We start from the raw sequence: 20,852 nt of genomic DNA, 5'->3' as shown, positions 1-20,852 counted from the left end.
TGAATCTCCATGTTGTTTTTAGTGTACTCTTTGAGTTTGGTATATTTTTTATCTTCCTATTTGTTTTTACAACTGGTTCTGGTTCAATGTTGCAAACCATTCTTGCAGGGAACGGCTGTGCTGTCACATATATGTTTGCAGTGATTGAGGTTATGTATCATCTTATAAGGTTTTGATTATTAGGTATTAGAACTATAAAGGGAAATGGGTGAAATAATAAATACAACAGTACAGGAGATGGTTTAAAAAATAATGTTTCAGAAGGTATGGAAGAGGAAACTTGAAAACCGATATTTTTGGTAACATACCACAGGAAAATCATGGAATGTAGAAAACATCAACATTTTTTCAACTTATTGACGGTGCAGATTGTTTTATAAAGCTTTATTTTCTAAAAACATAGAAGCCTCATTACAAAAATATACTCTTCAAAAATGTTATTTTGTAGCTAGTAAATTGTACTTTTAGGAAAAAAAATTGTTTTGTTGTTTAATTCACTTTTTATTTTTATTCAAAGAATAAAATTAAATTGTTCACAAAAGCCAACAGTTTTGACTTATTATAAAATTTGAAATCAACATCACAAAAATATTTAATTCATTAGGTATATAATGATTTTTATAAATTTAATACGAAAGTATATAAGTTTACAAGGAAAAATGTAAACCACACATACGCGCACGCACGCACGCGCGCGCGCGCGCACACACACACACACACATAAAATACTCATATATATATATATATATATAAATATGAAAATATATATATATATATACATATATATGTATGTATTCATACGGTAAGCCTAAAAGGAGAATATGTTGACAAATAATTACATATCCTTCATCATGTAGAAGTACATTTTTAGCATGGACTTATCGAACTGTCATGGTACTAATCTTACTGTTAACAACACATTTCATCACCATGATTCTTAAACTATAGTTTTATAGTTCATACCAATATCACAAATAGTTCAAAGCAAATAATGAAATCACATTAAAAGACTAGTTAATACGACGAATTTTTTTTTTTTTTCAAGAATGGTTTTTTACTACAGCGAGCTTGAGTTAGACCAGAAAATATAGATGATAATTATAATTTAATTGTTTTTGTTATTTATGTGATTGATGTGTGACAAATAATTTAACAATTCAAATGTTTGTTTATTATAATTTATGTACAATACTTTTTGTAAAAGATCATAAATCTGCCTGGATTACTCCTCGAAGGAACTAAAATTACAAACAATATAACAAGCAAATCACTGTTTTAAAACTTTAAGAAAAGTGTCTCTTGGAATGTTAACTTTGGCGATGGCTTTCATCTTCTTCTTTCCTTCCGCTTGTTTTGCCAGAAGCTTCTTCTTTCTGCTTACATCTCCTCCATACTGTAAATGAGGATAAAAGTATAAACTAAATTGAAGAAAATACTACACAAAATAAGGTAATCTAACGTTTTCTTTTAGAACTCCAAAATACTGAGCTTATGCTGTTTGCTTCTCAGCAAAGTGTTTAATCTTTAATGTACATACAGTTCTCATACAGGTAACCTAGAAGATTGTTTGTGTACACAAAAAGTACAGAATCTAACACAGAATCTTTGTAGAATACCTCTTATTAGTGGTTGAAGGTTTAAGTAAGTGTTTTTGTATTAATTTTATGACACCTGACGAAAAGGGTAGATTTCAATCCTAAAAAAAATAGTGTTATACATTTTGTAACATATAACTTGGATGTTCTAAATCCTACAAAAAGTGAGATCAAAACCACGTGTCAGAAGATTAATACAAAAACATTTACTTACACCTTCAACGTGCGGCAATGGACTGTCACTAAAAAAATCAAAAAAAGGAATTGTACCCGAAAAGTGCTTGAATTTAGAGCTGCCGTTTATTTAGTTTCTGTATTGTTGGCTATCCGCTGAGAGCCTGAATGTGGGCCATGTCTTGTCACATAAATCTGCTCTAAATCAGTTATTTATAATTCGATTTAAATAATTTTGGTTTCATTAAATTTGTGATAAAAACTTCTAAAAATTGTTATTCTTGCAATTATTGAGCAAAATGCTAGTTTTTAAGATATTCAAAGCTTAAAAGTTTTAAGGACCGCCATTTTGAAAATACTAAAGATAATTTTATTATATTTTTTTCAGTAACTGGCCTTGTTATTATAAACATTTGAGCCGAATTTGGCATAATTTAATTTATTAGTTTTGAGATATTAATTTGTTTATAAAAAACACATACCGACAGACAGATGGAAAACTAAGCATCAGAGACTCATGTTCATATGGTGAAATATATTTGTCTTGACCTGAGCAATAACGTGGTATACCTTTGTACAGAGAGTTATGGGACACCCTGTATATACTTACCAATTTGGCAATAACATCCTTCCTAAAAGGGTTTATTGTTTCTCTGGCAACAATCTTAGCTCCCACAGCAGCTTGTATGGCAACCTGAAAACAGGAATGAATAACAACGCTAGGTAAGATTTTTAACCTGGCTTTAAGGAACGATTGAATAAGATTACTATTCACGAATATACATTGCAGAATAAGCACCAAAATAATTAATAAAATCAAACATAGTTTAGAAAAATAGAAATCAAGGAAGGAGGATATCTCGTATACTCATGCAATAAATTATATCCAATTACTTTAAAGGTTCACAATGAATGTTGTAGTATCCTCTATTGTGTAAAATAGTATTTCCAGAAGCCATACATTATCTGATGTTATGTTCATCTTCACCTTTATCTACTTCCGGCAGCAGGTTTGAAATGAAAATGAAATGAAAATAATATTTTTCCATAATTTGTATATAAATGTACAAAGTATGGCGTCAACTGATAGAACAACTATTCTATTACAAGAATGTAATCCTTATCGTAAAATTAAAATTATCATTATAAATTTTTACTGATTTAAGTAACGTCTTGGTGAAAAAATTCACCAATTGAATATAAAGGTTTAGTTCAAAAGTATTTTTAAGATTATTTTTGAATTCTGTAATATTTTTTTAAATCTTTTAAAATAGTTGGAAGGGCATTATAACATTTTACACCAATTCGGTTTTTTCAAAGAACTTTAACCTATGAGACGGTATTAAATAGTTACTTTTTTTTTCTTGTGAAATATTAGTGAAAATTCTATTGATAAATATAACTACTGTAAACAGTTATTACGCCTAGTTCTTGAAATTTATCCTTTTCGGAATCTTGCCAATTCAATTTCAACATGATGCGGATTGCATGTTTCTGCAGTATTAAAAGTCTGATCATGTTAGTTTTTTAGGTTTCCCCATAGATACTTCATTTGAAAGATAAATATGAATGAATGTGGACAAAATAAACTAATTTTAATGACTGAAGTTTAAAAACTTTTGGTAACTGGTTAAGTGCAAATAAACCTGAAAAGATTTTGTTTGCCACATGATCGATTTGATAATTCCATCTTAATTTATCATCAATGTGTAATCCAAGATATTTGGTGTTCTCAACAATTATTTCTATATCTGATCTAAGAAAAATTCCCTGATGCATATCATATTATTAAAGGCAGATGTTTCAAACTCATTATTAGCTTTTCCGCTAACAAGAAGATTGGTATTATCTGTATATAGACAAAGTTTAGGATCTTACCTCTGTGTAGAGAAACTTCTCTTTAAAGATAGTCAAATGATGCATTGTGAATGTTGAAGCCTACTGAATAATGATGTGGCTGTGTTAATCTATGTATCTGTAGAGTGCTTCTAAGGTGTACAACTTGTTCAGGCTGTTAATAACTCCATTTCTCTATATTTATTTTGACAAACTCCCTGACATTAAGCACTATGATGGCTTTGTTTTGGAGGATTCACCCTATGTTCCAAATCTGAACCACAAACGTATTGCAGCCATTGGCACATCTGTACGATACAAGGAAATAGCTCTTTAGAGTATGATAGCCATCAATATAATGTCACTTTACATTTTACTGTACATCTGTACTGTATACTGAACATTCACAACATCATTAAGCATATTCAAAATCACTTGCGGTGAACTTAGCAGAAATTGTTTATTCTATAAAATTTGGATAGTCTTTTATATATTTATGTATCGTATAGCTGCACATAATGCAAAAAAAGTGTATAATAAGGTCACAGATTAGTTCCTTTCACAAACATACATACAAGTTTTTTTTTTTGTTCTCTTTAGGACAAGAAGGTTATAAATTGCACTTAGTTCTATAAGAACCTTAGCGCTGCTTCCGGAGTGACAGAATATTCAGGATGGGTAAGGTTAGGGGTAGGGGCTGTCTCCTATCGAGATTCATGAGGAAAAATTAGGGCACTAATCTCAAAGTCATGTCTCCCCGGAAGAAGGGGAGGTCAGCTCTGAACCAACCTCTGCAGTCAAAGCAGGCAGGGGGTGGCACTCCCTTGTTGAGGTTAGCAAGAACCTCTGAGGTTAGGGAACAAACCCCACCAACTCCAACAGTCATCTCCCGTAGTAGACTAGACCTAACGAATTGCTCTTGAACCCCAGAATCTCGACATTTGCGGTTAGTGATGGGCCGCTCCTGGACATCCACAAGGTTGCCGAGATTTAAGTGACACATTGGTTTTTGCTGTGCCAATTGGTAGGTTCAACTGGAAGGTATAAACCAGCCAGAAGTGATCCCTGCTGGGTTCAGATACATACAAGTTAAACACATAATCAATTGAAGCGTCTGTTCCTATCAGGAACATTCATCGAAATTACCCCCAGTAGAAAAGTATTTAATATATCAATTGCACATGACATTTGTGTGGAATGATACAAAAGTAACCAAAATCTGGTGCATTGCCATAGTATTTTGTATAAAACTACCACTAATATAATATGACATAAATAAAACACAAGTGATAAACAGTCTACTGACCATAACCATCTGACGGGGGATGAGTTGAGACAGCTTGGTGCACATGTGTTTGCCGGCGGAATAGGCCTTGGACTCGTGGACTATTGAGCACAGAGCATCCACCACTTCTCCATTCAGCAGGATGTCCAACTGCAATATTAAATCACATCTCTGTAAATCTCATTGAAGTGGGTTTTTGTAAAGTAGATTTAATATTAATATTGTGTTGGGAATTAATTCTTAAAATAATCTAGCTATGAAATTTTTAATTGACCCCTTCGCTCCCAAGCAAATTGCTTACAACAGTGCTTAGGGTTATCCATATGAACATGTGTTGTATAATTTAAAGCCTGGTTTTAAGTGTGCTTCAGTGTTTTTTTTTAATATTTATAAGATTGTTATTTGTGGTCTCAGAAAGGTAAAATTAGTCTCTCTCATTTTCTAATAAGATATAACCTACTAAAAATGCATTAACCCTTTCCGCTCGGATGGGCAGCAGTGCTGACCAAATATGCCTTCTCGTAGGCTCGTATTATTTTAGCGCGTACTGTCCACTCAGATCGGATGGGCAGCGGTGCTGTCCACTATGGCGCCTGCGTGCACACAGCAGCCACGTCATTGTTGCGTCCTCACCAGCTCGGATTTATTTTCGCCGCGTCATTGATACTGTGCCTTTTAAAAAGTTAAATGGATTTAAAGGTCCAAAGGTAAATAATAATGTAGTCGAAAAGTATTACAATGGAAATGTTATATTTCTATAAACTAACATGAGTTACAATGAGTATTAATAATGTGACAGTAAATAATTATAACATGATAAAAAATAAAATTTAACTGCTTATTATTGTTCCGAATGCAAATTTAACTGCAGGCTAGTTGTCATCTTGTTGTTGAAATATCTGAGATGAATGGTACTTTTCAAAACAAACACCGATGTGAAGACCGGGCTCATTTTCACAAGTTTTGCAATAAAACGTCACTCTTTTCCTGGTGCCGCCTTGGGCTCTGCTGCTACACACGACGAAATTCTTCACTTTTCTGCCTTCAAGAGGATATGGTAGATGAAGTTTCCCATTTAGTCAGGAAATGTCTTGCAATTGGGATGGTCTTCCTTTTTTATTTGTGTTCCTTACATCGCCAACAAGCTCTAATACCAGTAATTAATAATAATACCAGTAAAACCAGGTATTAATACTGATATATTTACACTTTTATTTACAGTTATATTTACACTGATATCTACAAAACTTCATTTACACTAATATTTAATAAAATTGCACAATACTAAGAATAATAAACAATCCGTTCTAATAATGCGTGTAGATTAACTCACTAGTGACAATGTGGTTAAAAGCGCGCTAAAACGAAAGCCTAGAATGCAATATTGACCAGATGATCAATTTCCAAGCTTTGTAATGAAACAGCTGATTGATCTTAATGCGTTGTATTATAAAAAAATACGTCCGAATAAAAAAAAAGTTTATAACTTGTGGTCAACGCTGCTGTCCATCCGAGCGCTAGTAGGATTATTCAACGGACAGCACAGCTGACCATCCGATCTCTGAGGACGGCAACTCTAAAAATATATGCGCGTACTAGAGGAAATGGCGGTGGCCAACACTGCTGCCCATCCGATCTCTGTGGACATTCTAACATTACCGCTCTGAGCGGAAAGGGTTAAATCATTCTATATAGTAACTTAGAAATAAAGTAAATTTTATTTTGACTTGTTATACAGTAGAATAATGATCATATTCAATAATTACTTCCAATTTAAGGAGTTAATACTTTACAATAATTTTCGGAACTAATATAAAAAAGGAAATATCTTTATAAATAATAATTTTGTTGGTGACAATTGATTAATGCAAACTGTATTTACTATTAAGTGTATGTCAAAACCACAAGACTATTTTGTTGTTGTATTTTGATCATTGTTATTACAATGTGGGCTTCGTGCTTGATGTGTACGAGAGGTATCACTTGTGTATAGTATGATCAAAATCCAACTTTCATATTCACTTATATCTTACTTTGATCATATGAAATGCAAAAATCATCAAACAAGTGTTTTGGATGAAAATAAAATAGATATGATTTTGTTCTATACATGATGTTAATTTCATAAAATGACACTACGCCGTTTGGTGGGGGAATATGATGCATACTTAAACCAAGCACCGTGGACCGCATTGTATAAGGTAAGTAATAGAAAGTTAGTAAAAATATTTTTTTACTACTCAAATTTTTAATTCTAAACAACAATATACTTACCGTTTATAAATATTTCTTTATATGACTTTTAATAAAATATTTTATAAAGTTTTTGGCGAGCATTAAATTGCTGGTCAGTTTATTAGTTTTCAATGACAATAAAATGAAAAATCAATTAATTATCAATGCTGTTAATTTAATGACAGTTGACATTTTGTGTAGATCTGTTTTATGTTGATATACATGATCGGTTGCTGTTGTTCGCCTTGAAAAAAAAAACAACTCTGAATAATTAATTAATTAGTTTAGTCAAATGAGTGCTTGTTACTTTTATAAATTACCTTTCAACTAGTTAACCTAGGGTTGTCCACAAATTATACATGAACAACAAAGAATATTTTTTTAGAAATTACAGTCTTCTAAAATCAATATGCAATAAAAATTAATATGCAGTTTAACACCTTCCATTGTGGCTCTATACAGAGTGATCTCATGAAGTCCATCACTACAGCACAAAGTCAACTGTATTTACTTATTAAACAGCACACTTATTAATGTATTTAATGCAGTAACTGTGTTTACTTATTAATGTCTGGTAGGTTTCACTATGCTGTCTGCTGTAGTCAACTTGTTGAAAACATAAATGATCTAAAATGAATGATATTTTGAAAGAAGTTGAATATTTGAAAACCATACCAAGTATTATTTTTCTGATTCGATGCATACAAAAAATTTCTTTAATGTTGAAAAATGTTGTATTAAAAATATTAAAGATAAGTAGTTATGAATAAAAGACACTCCAGAATCAAGCAACCACGTACCTTGACCAATTTGGACACTTGGTAGCCACAGTCCTCGTAGTCGAAGCTGGCGAAGCCTGATGACAGACTCTTGACTTTGTCATGGAAGTCTACGATGATCTCGTTGAGTGGAAGTTGGTACGTGAGCGTCACTCGAGACTCGTCGAGGTTTTCTGTCTTGTTGAGCAACCCTCGTCGCTCCCCACACAACATCATTATGCTGTTCATGTACTTATCTAGCACATAAAGATTGTTAATTGTTAATTTTTTATTGTTGAAAATACATTAGTTTATATGAAAGTATTACTTTTTAATAGCACAACATAGGAATAAAAATTTAGTAATGTGTCATTCTGTCTAACTTTTTAAGGTATTTTAAAATTGTTGGCTAGTCAAAAACTACTGTTGAATACATTTAAAATTGAAATGTACAATTATGCAACTTGAGTGATTTTAGTTTTTAGAAATTGCATTTTTTAATATGTAAGAAAAACATATTAATCAAGAAATTCAATTGTATCCTGTTATATAAACATTTCAAATGCGGGGAGGGGGGCTTGGAGACATCAGGAATTGTAACCAAAAAGGAAAAGAGGATGAATTATAATTGTTACAAATGAATTTTTATTGATCTCTTCAATGTAAGGCACGAAGGCATCAGGGATTGTAACCAAAAAGGAAGAGATGATAAAGTATAATTGTTACACATAATTTTTATTGACCTGTTCAGTGTAAGGCATTGAAGAAATCAGGGATTATGACCAAAAAAGGTAAGGAGGATTAGGTATAGTTGTTAAAAATGAATTCTTTTTGCTCTCTTCAATGTCAGACACTGGAGGCATCAGGGATTATAACCAAAAAGGAAGAGAAGATATTATAATTGTTACACATAATTTTTATTGACCTGTTCAATGTGAGGCAATGAAGACATCAGGGATTTTAAACAAAAAGGAAAATAGGATTAAGTATAATTGTTACAAATTAATTTTTATTGATTTGTTTCATATGAATAAACTTTTAAAACATTAGACAATTAACTGTGAATTTCTCACAAAAAACACTGTTTCTTTACAAATTCATACTGTTTACTTTATGATTCATACTCTAATGATCAATTCACTTACAGCTGAGACGTCATCCTACGTCTAAGAGCTACAATCTCATATCCTTATGTAAAATTTGTGTTGGCAACATGTATGTAAACTCACAAGGTGTGATGATCTTGCCTGTGACGATAGGCTCACTGATGTTGTTGATGATATTGATGTCTGGCAGCTTAGATGGATCCGAGATGATCAATTCTGAGGTCTTATACTTTGCGATGTTCTTTTTCCCTTTTATTGTCACTGGAACATACAGGATATCAGTATATACTGTGTAGTGTAGTCTGAAAATTTACTACATGATGGATTACACGACTTGGACTAACCCCTGTAAGGCACACTGGGAGCAGTCATCAAGGCCTCGGCACCATATTCCTGCTCTAGTCTCTGGTTAAAGACCTCCAGGTGTAACAGGCCCAGGAATCCCACCCTCCATCCTTGGCCTAGAGCTGGGCTACAAAAAAGAAATCCATAAAGTTTTCTTCAATAGACAATAGACAATAGACAATATTCTTTATTTGTTGTTTCTTTAAGAAATACAATTACGTCAATAGTAGATAATAACAAAAACTTAGATTAATATTTCTTGCTTTACAAATATTGATGTGGTATTTATAGAAGATCGAAGAACTCCTTCAATGAATATACAGGTCGTTCCATCAGCCAGTCTCGAAAATGTCTTTTCAGTTCGTTCCCTTTCATGTTCTTGAGATTTGGTGGTAGTGCATTAATGATTCTGTGTCCAATGTAACAAGGTTTTTTGCTGAATTGCGATGTGTGGTGTACAGGGAGAATGTAATCCGTTGCTCGTCTGGTGTGGTATGAGTGAGCATTTTCATTTCTAGGAAGGTCCATCTGGCTGGTGTAGATGACGACTGCATGGATGTATAGTGCTATGACAGTAAGAAGCTGCAGGGATTTGAAAGCTTTTCTGCAGCTTTCCCTAAGGGTGAGGCTATAGAGTGCCCTTACAGCTTTTTTCTGGAGTATCAAGATTTTGTTGAGATTGGTTTCAGATGTTCCTCCCCATGAAATTAAGCTATATCTGAGGTGGGACTCCACTACAGCATAGTATGCTGTCTTTGCCGTCTCCAAACCTCCTATCCACTTCATTCGCTTTACCACATGAAAGTTTTTTGGTCAGATCGCGTATGTGATCTGTCCAGGAGAGGTCAGCATTAATTGTTAGGCCAAGCAGTTTTGCCTTTTTTTCAACTAAAATATTAGGTATTTTTGGAATCTGCTTATGTCTTCTGCTAAAATTGATCTGGGTGGTTTTGGATTGATTTATGACCAGATTAATTGAGGTTCTCAATAAGTGTTGAACCTTTGTTGAGAACAAGTAGCGAGTTTGTACAGACCTGGACTCCAATGTGACAGTGACCGAGGGATCGTTGAGAGCAAGTTTTTCGAGAGCACCGCGCAGCGCATCGTGCTGGGACTGGTCCAGAGGATAGACTCCCGCGTACACCATGGGTCGGGCAGGCTTGAACCCTGGGAGAGGTTGGGTCGGCTGTCCTCGCAAATAGAGAGTATCACCGATCAGAGCCTCTGATACTGACTTCATGTTGCACACCAAATACCCCACCTGACCTTTCAACCTGTGACAGAAATGTAACAGTGAAAAAATACTGGAGTATTTGATGATAACAGGTACTGTCATTAAACAGACACAACAAAAGGTTAGAGTGTGAATTATCCCTTCCAGCACAGTTGCAAGAACGGTAAATTTTCTAAAATAAGAGAAATTAATACAAATCTGTTGCTATGATAAGGATTGCGAAGGAAACCGGATTTTTCGGGACATTAGCCATCGTGACAGAAATAAATCAGTACATAACTACAAACTAGGTTAAAATAAACAATCCCAACCAGAGCGTTGTGACACATGTAAGTCAGGAATCACAACCACCATGTTGTGTGTCAACTTCGCTTAGTATAAAACATGAACTTAATAAAAAACAAAACACAACACTAATTATTAAAACTGAACTACAGAATACAGGTCACAATAGGTCTGTATTTGCTAACCAACCACCTACGACTGACTAGAGGCCAATAGTAAATGACAATGGCCTTGAAGAAAATATATTTATAAAATATATTTGTATAACATTTGATTAGTTAAGGTGATTCGGATCTTATCATCTAAATAACACTGGTGTAAACTGTGATACATTTTATGAAAAATACGAATTGATACATCCTTTCAGTATTAAAAAGATGGCTACATATTTCTTTTTAGATTAAATTACAAAAAAACAAGACATTACTCATAAACTGTCTAAGAAGACAAAAAAATGTTTTTATTGATTCTGATGATGTTTTATTTATGAATCTCTAAAGGGTCCCATACATCTACTGTACGTATCTTGTTCGCCCAGTTGCAAACATGAGTTTTTTCGAAGAAGGTTGCAGCTGCGGTCATAGTGTTAGATGAGCTAGGTGTATTTAAGAAGAAACGGAAGAAAAGGGTAATGTGGTCAAAGAATTGGTTACTAAATAGAAAGAGATTTAGTCACATGAATTTATTGAATTTTATTAGGAATGATAGTCGCCAATACTATAAGAACTATTTAAGGATGTCAGCTGAAAGTTTTAACGTGTTATTGGACAAGGTTAAACCGCTTATAACAAAAAAAAATACACTATACTGCGAAACGCTATATCACCAGAAGAACGCCTCACTGCTACTCTCCGTTTTCTGGCTACCGTTTTCCGTCTTCGTCCTCGTCCAAATTGCTCTTGGTCTTTCGAGGCTGCTCCTGCTCTGCGGTGAACTTCATGAGCTTGAAGTACCACAGAGTTGGGGTGTGCGTATCATCTGCGGAAGCTCCGCTTCTCGTGCTGTCACGAACCTTCCTCATTTCCTTCCTGAATGCTGCCCTAAGGTTATCAACTTTCCTTTTTACAAAGTTAGTGTCTGCATTCAGAATTTTTTCTTTCGTAATTTGGAGGAGATGTTCCCAGGCAGTATCCCGTTTAAACTTGTTGGAATACTCCGCACTTCGTACCTTCCACAAACACAGCAAATTTCTATACTCTTCAATAAATGTTGTTAAAAAATCAGGGCTCATAAATATCTTGGAGTCAGCCATGTTAACTCAAAACAAACAAAACACCTTACCCTTGGCGGACCGAGTGGTGCGTAACGTTTGGCCTGCAGTAGTGAAAACGGAATAAACAGATTTTTCGGTGGTGGGGGCACGAGTCCGATCCGTAATGCGCCATACACTGGCGAACTGATACCCGAGCCGAGCCGCACAGCAAGCAGTGGCGGATCCGGCTCGGCTCGCCTGAATTTGACTCAGCTCGGCTCTTTATTGTCCATACACTGACGGATTTGGTCCATTTCTAGGCGAGTCGAGCCAGGCTCGCGAGCCAGACTCGCAGGTGTATGGGGCCCTTAATACGTAATAATGGAAATATAGTGTTCTATGTCTCTACAAGTGTTTACGTCAACTTGTACCAGTTGATTGCAGTGTATCGATTTTTCATGCATTTACTGTGAACCATTTTCTAATCACAAAACACTAGATAATTGAACATTTACTTCAGTATTTCACTAACTTTGTAAAACAGGTAAATAACTTAGGCTAGTCTTCTATATAAATGTATCGAGTTTTAGTTATTTTAACAGACTGATAAAAGCGGTAGCTGTAGGTGAACACTCACAACTGCCTGGTGGGCTGCTCATGTGGTCGCAATATCCCTAGACTTTTGACTGTGTAAGTGCGGTTGCTGTGGGCAGAGGTGATAAGGTCGCCCGTTCCCAGCCGGCCGTCCCTCACGTACACTAGAGCTACAGGGCCACGGTATCGGTCATACCAGCTGTCAAAGATAAGGGCTCTGAGGGGTGCTGTTTCGTCCCCTTCTGGCGCTGGCACTCGATCTATCACAGCCTGCAGTACTGCCTCCACACCGGTGCCTTCCTTTGCAGAGATCTGGCACAACACATGTTCAGAGTAAGCTTGAGAATTCAGAATAGGAAAAGATTAACTGGGTTGTGAAGTAGATTGAAAATATAGGAGCAACTTCTTTCTAAAGCCGGTATAAGGTTTCTAAATGAACTCTCTGAAGAAATAAAATAAAGAAATCGGTTTAAAGAATACTATTTCATGTGAAATCAAATTGGCTTAAAAGTTTTTTTAATAATGCTTGTACTTTTTGGACATGACTAATACCTTCAAGATCTCTGAAGGACTGAAGGAGAACAGCTTAGCCAACTGCTCCGAGGCGGACTCCACATCAACATTTTTCACATCTATCTTGTTGAGGACCGGAATGATGACTAGATCTTGGTAGAATGCCAGGTAGAAGTTGGCCATGGTTTGAGCCTCCACCCCTTGGTTGGCATCCACCAGAAGCAACACGCCTTGACATGCCGCCAGGGACCTCAACAACATCCACTCACGTTATTTGAAAAATTCACCGTTTGGAAGAGCAAATCACGATCTAACCTGAATATATTGAAGATCAATTATTACATGTCAAAAAAGAAGTGTCTATTGTGTTAAATAATAAAAACAGTTTGTAAAAGAGAAAAAAATTAGTAGCTATAACCTGTTTACAAACATTCATCTTCTAATAACTACAACACTTTCCTCGTTCAGGATCTCTACCATAAAAGTTGAACTCTACATAAAGTACAAATCTATGACTTCTGACTCATTTACTTAAGTTTGACTTGTCTACTAATTAAAACTGTGTGCCACTAGATCGAAAAGAAAACTCCAGTGTTACCTGGAAACCTCATTGGAGAAGTCGACGTGACCAGGCGTGTCAATGAGGTTGAGCAGATACTCTTCTCCCTTGTAATGGTAGAACAGTGAGGCTGTCTGGGCCTTCACAGTAATACCTCTTTCTCTCTCTACCTGCAGCCTGTAAGCAAAAAAAGGCAAATTTATTAAGGTTAACATGACTTAAAGGAGTATTTAATTAAGTTAATCTGTACTCTTTCAGGAACTTATTAATATAAATAATGATTAATTGTTGTACAAGGTAGAATATAAATTATGATGCTGCAGCAGTGCAGTAAGTACAAAGAATTGCTACTAGCATTTCAATTTAAAAATTGAATGCTAATGTTACTATTATTACATGAAACAGTTCTTTTTATCTAGTACATGTATAACATAAAGTAATGTAACTAATATAAGAAATTAAATTTCATATAAAATTAGTTAAACATTTTAGAACATTTGAATAATTTTGTAGACAAAAACTGTTCTACAATAAAATCTATATCGTGATTATTATGAAGGAATAATAGATGGAAATGTCAAAGGACCAGTAGTGGTGAGATTGATTTAAAAGAAGACGAGGCTTACCTTTATCCAATAAGTGAAGAAACTGTGAATAGTGAAAGTAAGTTATTTTTCTTTTCAAATCGTATATCAAGTCTTGTGTAAACGTGAATACCCCAGTTTCTGTTGAGGACAATCTCAATGAGAATAGATACCCAGTACCTGTCGAGGACCTGCTTGTTAGAGAGCTCTGAAGTCAATGAGAAAGGATAGCCAGTACCTGTCGAGGACCTGCTTGTTAGCGAGGTCGGAAGTCAATGAGAAAGGATACTCAGTACCTGTCGAGGACCTGCTTGTTAGAGAGCTCTGAAGTCAATGAGTAAGGATACCCAGTACCTGTCGAGGAACTGCTTGTTGGAGAGCTCTGAAGTCAATGAGAAAGGATACCCAGTACCTGTCAAGGACCTGCTTGTTAGCGAGGTCGGAAGTCAATGAGAAAGGATACTCAGTACCTGTCGAGGACCTGCTTGTTGGAGAGCTCTGAAGTCAATGAGAAAGGATACTCAGTACCTGTCAAGGACCTGCTTGTTGGAGGGGTCCGATGTGAGGGTCCCTGTGATCTCCAGGAGCCTGTCTGCGAGTGTACTCTTGCCGTGGTCAACGTGGGCGATGATACTGAAGTTGCGGATGTTCTTTAGTGGCACCTTCTCTGGATCCTTGTTGTCCACTACCATTCGACCACCCACTCCTGTGTTCTCCATCTCTTGGCATCGTGTGGGGTATGGACTAAGGATGCAAGAAGGATTAGAGAGAGATTCTTTTTAAGAGTTTTCTGTTTATCTATACTAAAACTATATGTTGAATGTCTAATCATATTTAAAAAATGGGCGGACATAATTAAAAAATTCAATTTGTGAATAAATAATACAAAATAATGTGTAAACAAATTTCAACAGTTGTATGTTGTTAATTTACTTTATCACATTTTATTGATGTACGTAAATTATATTATACGATTTTGGACCAAAATTAGAAAAAAACAAAATTAATTTTTTAGAATAAAAAATTACTGATTTCCTTTCAAAAATAAAAGTAAACATTGTCCTAGTAAATACATTTACATGATGAAAAATATTTGCAAATCAGAGAACGTTATTATTTAACATTCATATAAAATTAATTTAAGTGTAACAGTAAACCTTCAATTCTTTTAGCACATCCCAATTTTTGACCTATATTCTATTTTGTCTTCTTTTAAATATTTATTTTCATTTTAAATTTAATAAATATTACAGTAGGTTCTTATGTACAAGGATTTTGGTGCTAAACTTAATAATGTTATATGATTTTCCAATATTTTTCCATGTGTTTGTATTCTTAAAATTTGGATGCCATTATGTGTATTGATATTTTTTGTTTCACTTAAAGGGAATTATATTTGTTCAATTTATAGTTAATAATCATTTGTTGGCACAGTCAGGCCTGAACCTTTATTATATTTTTCATTTCATATTCTAACAACTTTCAAACTCGTTTAACTCTTGTTCAACTGTTAATAGTAAAGTGATAAAAGATCAAAGTCAGTTGACAAAGTTATGGTGGGAAGGATTGTTTTAATGTGAATGTTGAGTTTAGCTCCTTTTCATCTTCCTCTTAGTACAACGTCTGGAATCTCATACAGACTTGACTCCTGTAATCTGGAGTCATGTTCATCTGAAGAGATGCAAAAAGAAATCGGCGACAAAGCTCTAAATTAACTCTTTACATCGTTTTGACATCAGAGACGTCAAGACTTAGACATCAAGACAATTTGAGTTTATATAATGTTTCAGTGAATGAAATTTTTTGTTCTGCTCTTTTAACTCTCTTACTGCATTACATAAATAAATACTGAATTAAATATATAGAGTTTTGTAGATTAATGGGGAAATGTGTGTACTATCTGCGTAAATAAAAATAAAAGGTAATGAAAAGTCATGCTACTTATTAAAACGAGAAAAGTGATGGTTCCAAACTGGATCATTGAAGTATACCATACTTTACTAATTCCAATTCTATTACTTACTTACTCCCTTACTCTTACTCCCAGGGCCATTTATATCGGAGGTGATATTTAGCCGCACCAACAAAGCTCCTCCATCTTGAACGGTCCTCCGCATCTTCCTCTGAAGCGCCCACCTTCTCCATATCAGCCTTCACCTGGTTCCACCATCTCACTTTCGGTCTCCCACGGGGTCGTCTTCCTTCTGGGTTACCGTACATTACCCTCCTCAGTTTGCATTTCTCTTCTCTTCTCAAAACATGGCCTGCCCAACGGAGTCTTCTGCACTTTATTTCTCCTATTACATCCGTACTATTGTAGAGCTCCCTGATTTCTCTATTATGTTTTCTTCTCCATACCCCTTGTTCATATGATGGCCCATAAATTTTACGTAAAATTCTATTCTCGAAAACTAGAAGCTTTTTCTCATCCTTCTTATTTAGCCTCCACGTTTCGGATCCGTACAAAAGCACTGGACATATAATTGTTTTGTATATTCTAGTTTTAGTTTTGTGAGAGAGAGATTTGGTTGAAAGTATCCTATTGCATGCATATGCACATCTATTTGCTGAGTTGATCCTATTTTGTATCTCTGGTTCATCTGTGTTTTTATTTGATATTGTGACCCCAAGGTACTTAAAGTTCTCCACTTGTTCGAAAACATGCCCATCAATTTGTAGGGGTCCTCCTCTTTGATTTTGATTCCTTCTAAAGTGCATATATTTAGTTTTTGCATCATTCGTCTTCAACCCCACTTTCTCTGCCTCACTCATAAATAGTCCAGTTAGTGACCTCAAATCATCTACATTTTCTGCAAATATGACAACATCATCTGCAAAAGCCAGGATGTTTAGTTTAGCTCCAACTTCCACCCCTAAATCCCTCTCTGCTACACTCTGAAGTGCTTCTTCCATGGCAATATTAAATAAGATTGGAGAAAGACCATCTCCTTGCCTGACTCCTGAGTTTATCCCAAAAGGTACACAGTCCCGACCATTAATTCTTACTGAGCCTCTTGGCTCTGTGACACTCATCTTAACTAAGTTTATTAATTTTCTCGGGATGCCAAATTTATCTAGTTGTGTCCACAACTCCTTTCTGATTATGCTATCGTATGCTTTTTGAAAGTCAATAAATATGGCAAAAAATTCTTTATTATATTCCCAGTATTTAGCTAATATTTCTTTGAAAATGAAAATCTGATTTGTGGTTGATCTGCCCTTTATGAACCCTGCCTGTTCTTCCCTGATTATTTCATTTGTATAATGTTCAAGTTGGTTTAAAACAATTTTGGATAAAACTTTATATGGGATGCTGAGTAGTGAGATGCCTCTGTAGTTACCACACTCTTCTTTTTCACCCTTCTTGTGTATAGGTATTATTATTGCTTCTTGCCATTCAGCTGGCATTTCTTCTTTCTCCCAAATACGAAGTATTAGTTTCCATAGATTTTCCACTATTATTTCTCCTCCTTTCTTCAAGAATTCTGCTGTTATTTCATCCTTCCCAGGAGCTTTGTTGGTCTTTAGCGCTTTGACTGCATCCTTTACTTCTTCTATGGTTGGTGGTTCTATATTTGGTTGAACATGATAGTATTCACCAACTTGCTCTTCGTCCCTAGTTTGGTCCTCTACATTTAGTAGCTCGCAAAAGTACTCTCTCCATCTTTCTATAACTTTTGTACTTTCTGTCACCAACTCTCCATTTCTGTTTTTTACCCCATATGGGTATGGGGTAAAACCTCTTTTGAAGAATCTTATTTTCCTGTAGAAGTCCTTTGCGTTATTTGCTGTATTATCTTCCTCAGCCTTGTCAAGCAATCTATGCAGATACAGTCTTTTTTTCCGCCTCAGCAACTTGTTTGCCTCCCTATTTGCTTCATTATAGCTTTCTCTATCCTCTACCCTGTTACTATTCATCCCCGTTATTTTCCTTTTAACTCGGTCCTTCAGAGCTTGCTCGCATTCCTGATCAAACCATGGTTTTTTTGTTTCTCTTCTTCCTACTACCACATACCTCTTCTGCTGTGTTCAGAACTACTTCCTTAAAATTAGACCATTTGGCACCTACCGTTTCATTGTTCTCCATGTCTTCCAGGGCCTTAAATCTATTCTCCAGTTTCAGTTTGAATTCATCAGCAATATTCTTAAGCTCAAGTCTACCCACTTCTATTCTTCTTTCTTGCCTTACTTCCTTTCTTCTCTGGATTGCTATTCGCTGACACACTTTGACTAAAACTAATGAGTGGTCAGTTCCACATTCCGCTCCCCTGATGCTTCGAACATCAGTTATACTACTTTTGTGCCTTTGGTCTGTGATCACGTGGTCAATTTGGTTTTTTGTTGTTCCACCAGGTGATGTCCATGTATATTTGTGTATATCTTTTCTTGGGAACATCGTGCTAACTATTTTATATTCATTTGCAATTGTAAAACTTGCCAGTCTGGTTCCAATGTCGTTTGATTCTTGGTGCAGGCTCTCTTTTCCAATAGCAGGTCTCCAGACTTCTTCTCTTCCTACTTTGGCATTTGCGTCCCCTAAAATAATCTTCATATCAAAACTTGGTAACCTACCCACCAGTTCGTCCAGAAGACCATAGAAGTTATCTTTTTCTTCCTCTTCTGCTTCTTCAGTTGGCGCGTAAAAGCTGACTAGAGATATGTTACTAAATTTTCCCCTTAACCTAATATTGCACAATCTATTATTAATTACTTCATTATTAATTGCTACGCTACCGCCGGTATAGCTCTTGAGGTCGTTGGAGCACGCAAGCCCACCCGCCACATCAAGGCGAAGATACCTTCGGATGGGTACCAATTCTATTAAAAATAGAAATTCTATTTTTGAAAAAAATACAGTTTGCTATTTACAATCTGAAATAAGAAGATAATAGGTTTAAAGTATTGTCAAATATAACTATTTGGTTGAGTTTATTCATAAAAATGGACAATTATGAATTATTGACTATCAATAAATAATAATTTCATAACTAGTTTTATTATATAAACAATGTAATAATTTTCAACATACCTCAAAATCAATACCAAAAGTAGACAACTCTTGTGGAAGGCTGGACTTGAAGTTGAACTAACAGGTTTATATGTAGTTGTTTTCTTACACATTTAATTTCTCTTACAACATGTATGGAATTTTTATTTTATTTCCATCACTGAGAATTTAGTAATAACAGGGAAACAGAGTACTTATATTGTTGCAAACCATTTGCTACAGTATATGATGCCACATTATACATCTTGTGGCACTGGTTGTAGTGGGTGAAGACTGATTGTAGATGAGTTTCAGATAAGATATCAAACTAATTACAGTTTGAATGGATATTTTATAATGGTGTCAAAAGGGGCAGTATGGTTTGTCATTCAATGGAGGATGCGTATTTTAAACATTTTTACAATTTTTGTATCAGTATTTTTAAAACGGCAGTGACATATATAAAATAAACTGAGCAAGAAACGGAGATAGTAAAAAAATAAATGATAGGAAATTTCTTTTAATTCATATAACTTCCACACATAATATAAAAATGAATTAACTACCTGACCTTGATGGTAATTTCTACACATATTTGATGGTTATTTAAGTTCTACCTAATATTTATTAGATACTTTAAAGAACACTACTGATAATTTCACTAAGTAGTAGAAACTTTCTTGAGAGATGAAATCTATTTCTATACTATACTACTATAGTATAGTAATAACACTATAGTACTATAGTTCTCGGTAATAACAACTGTCACTATTTTAAATGGTTTAATACACACTATGGAGTGTCACAAGGTTCTGTTTTAGGACCTAACTTGTTTCTTATCTTAACGATTTACTAACTAAAATGAATAACGAGTTGTTTTGTTTGCTGACTATAATATTGTTGTATTATTAATAAGAATTACAATAAATTAAGACAAATACGAGGTTTATTCAATAATTAGAGACAAATTGATCTAGGGAAAAACAGTGCTGGTAGAGCAAGTTTGGTACTTTTATGGGTTTAAGTTGGCATCACTGGGATAAACCCTGATCAGCTGATGTATCAACATTGTTTTGTGTTTAATCTCAAAAATACATTTCAAGATGGTGAGGTTGCTTGAAAATTCCACATTAGTTGAAAATGTCCTGTTATCCTTTTTTACTTGCTGAAGGCAAAAATGTCTAAAGTTTATGGCAAAGATTGTATTAATCGAACATGTGGTTAGAGCAATTCAAAACTGTTTACGACTGACCAACACAGTTCTGTCCAACCAGTTAGTTTCAACTCCCTCACTTGAAAGTCGAATTGATGACATTATTCGTGCCAAACGCCATGTGACAGTGACAGTGGAGAATAGCGCAAAACATGTGCAAGATGGGTCCCATAGGAGTTGGCGTTGCTACACAAGGAAACAAGGTTGAAAGTGTGCACAGAGCTAAATGAACGTTATTTTGCACTTGGGCTTACTATTATGATACAGCATACCTGTTATTTTTGGTGGTTTTAACCTGATTTGATGGTGGATGTTTCATTACATGTATAAGGTGTACTGAACGTATTTTAACTGGAA

At 34.9% G+C, this 20,852-nt stretch overlaps 1 protein-coding gene across 1 annotated transcript; it reads right to left on the bottom strand.

Moving 5' to 3' along the window:
• Nucleotides 1-1,148: 1,148 nt before the first annotated feature.
• LOC124357893 (translation factor GUF1 homolog, mitochondrial-like) lies at nt 1,149-19,588 on the bottom strand. Its single transcript, XM_046809998.1, has 12 exons — nt 19,325-19,588; nt 14,824-15,039; nt 13,751-13,888; nt 13,192-13,402; nt 12,683-12,951; nt 10,369-10,608; nt 9,334-9,461; nt 9,113-9,250; nt 7,926-8,140; nt 4,912-5,040; nt 2,380-2,463; nt 1,149-1,393 (listed from the first exon to the last, which is right to left on the bottom strand). The coding sequence occupies exons 1-12, from the start codon at nt 19,414-19,416 to the stop codon at nt 1,268-1,270; spliced, it is 1,986 nt and encodes a 661-aa protein (XP_046665954.1). The 5' UTR covers nt 19,417-19,588; the 3' UTR covers nt 1,149-1,267.
• Nucleotides 19,589-20,852: the final 1,264 nt, after the last annotated feature.

Source organism: Homalodisca vitripennis, chromosome 3 (assembly GCF_021130785.1).
Source record: "Homalodisca vitripennis isolate AUS2020 chromosome 3, UT_GWSS_2.1, whole genome shotgun sequence".
In the NCBI taxonomy this organism is placed as follows: Eukaryota; Metazoa; Arthropoda; class Insecta; order Hemiptera; family Cicadellidae; genus Homalodisca; species Homalodisca vitripennis.
The sequence above is the reverse complement of the archived record's forward strand: the minus strand, read 5'-3'. Positions and strand labels throughout refer to the sequence as shown.

Excerpts from the sequence above, each read along its gene's own strand:
- LOC124357893 (XM_046809998.1), bottom strand. The coding sequence starts at position 19,416 with ATGTGTAAGAAAACAACTACATATAAACCTGTTAGTTCAACTTCAAGT. Across the intron at positions 13,403-13,750 it reads TTCTCCAATGAGGTTTCCAG|GTCCCTGGCGGCATGTCAAG; the intron begins GTAACACTGGAG and ends GATGTTGTTGAG. Across the intron at positions 1,394-2,379 it reads AGGATGTTATTGCCAAATTG|TATGGAGGAGATGTAAGCAG; the intron begins GTAAGTATATAC and ends CCTCATTTACAG.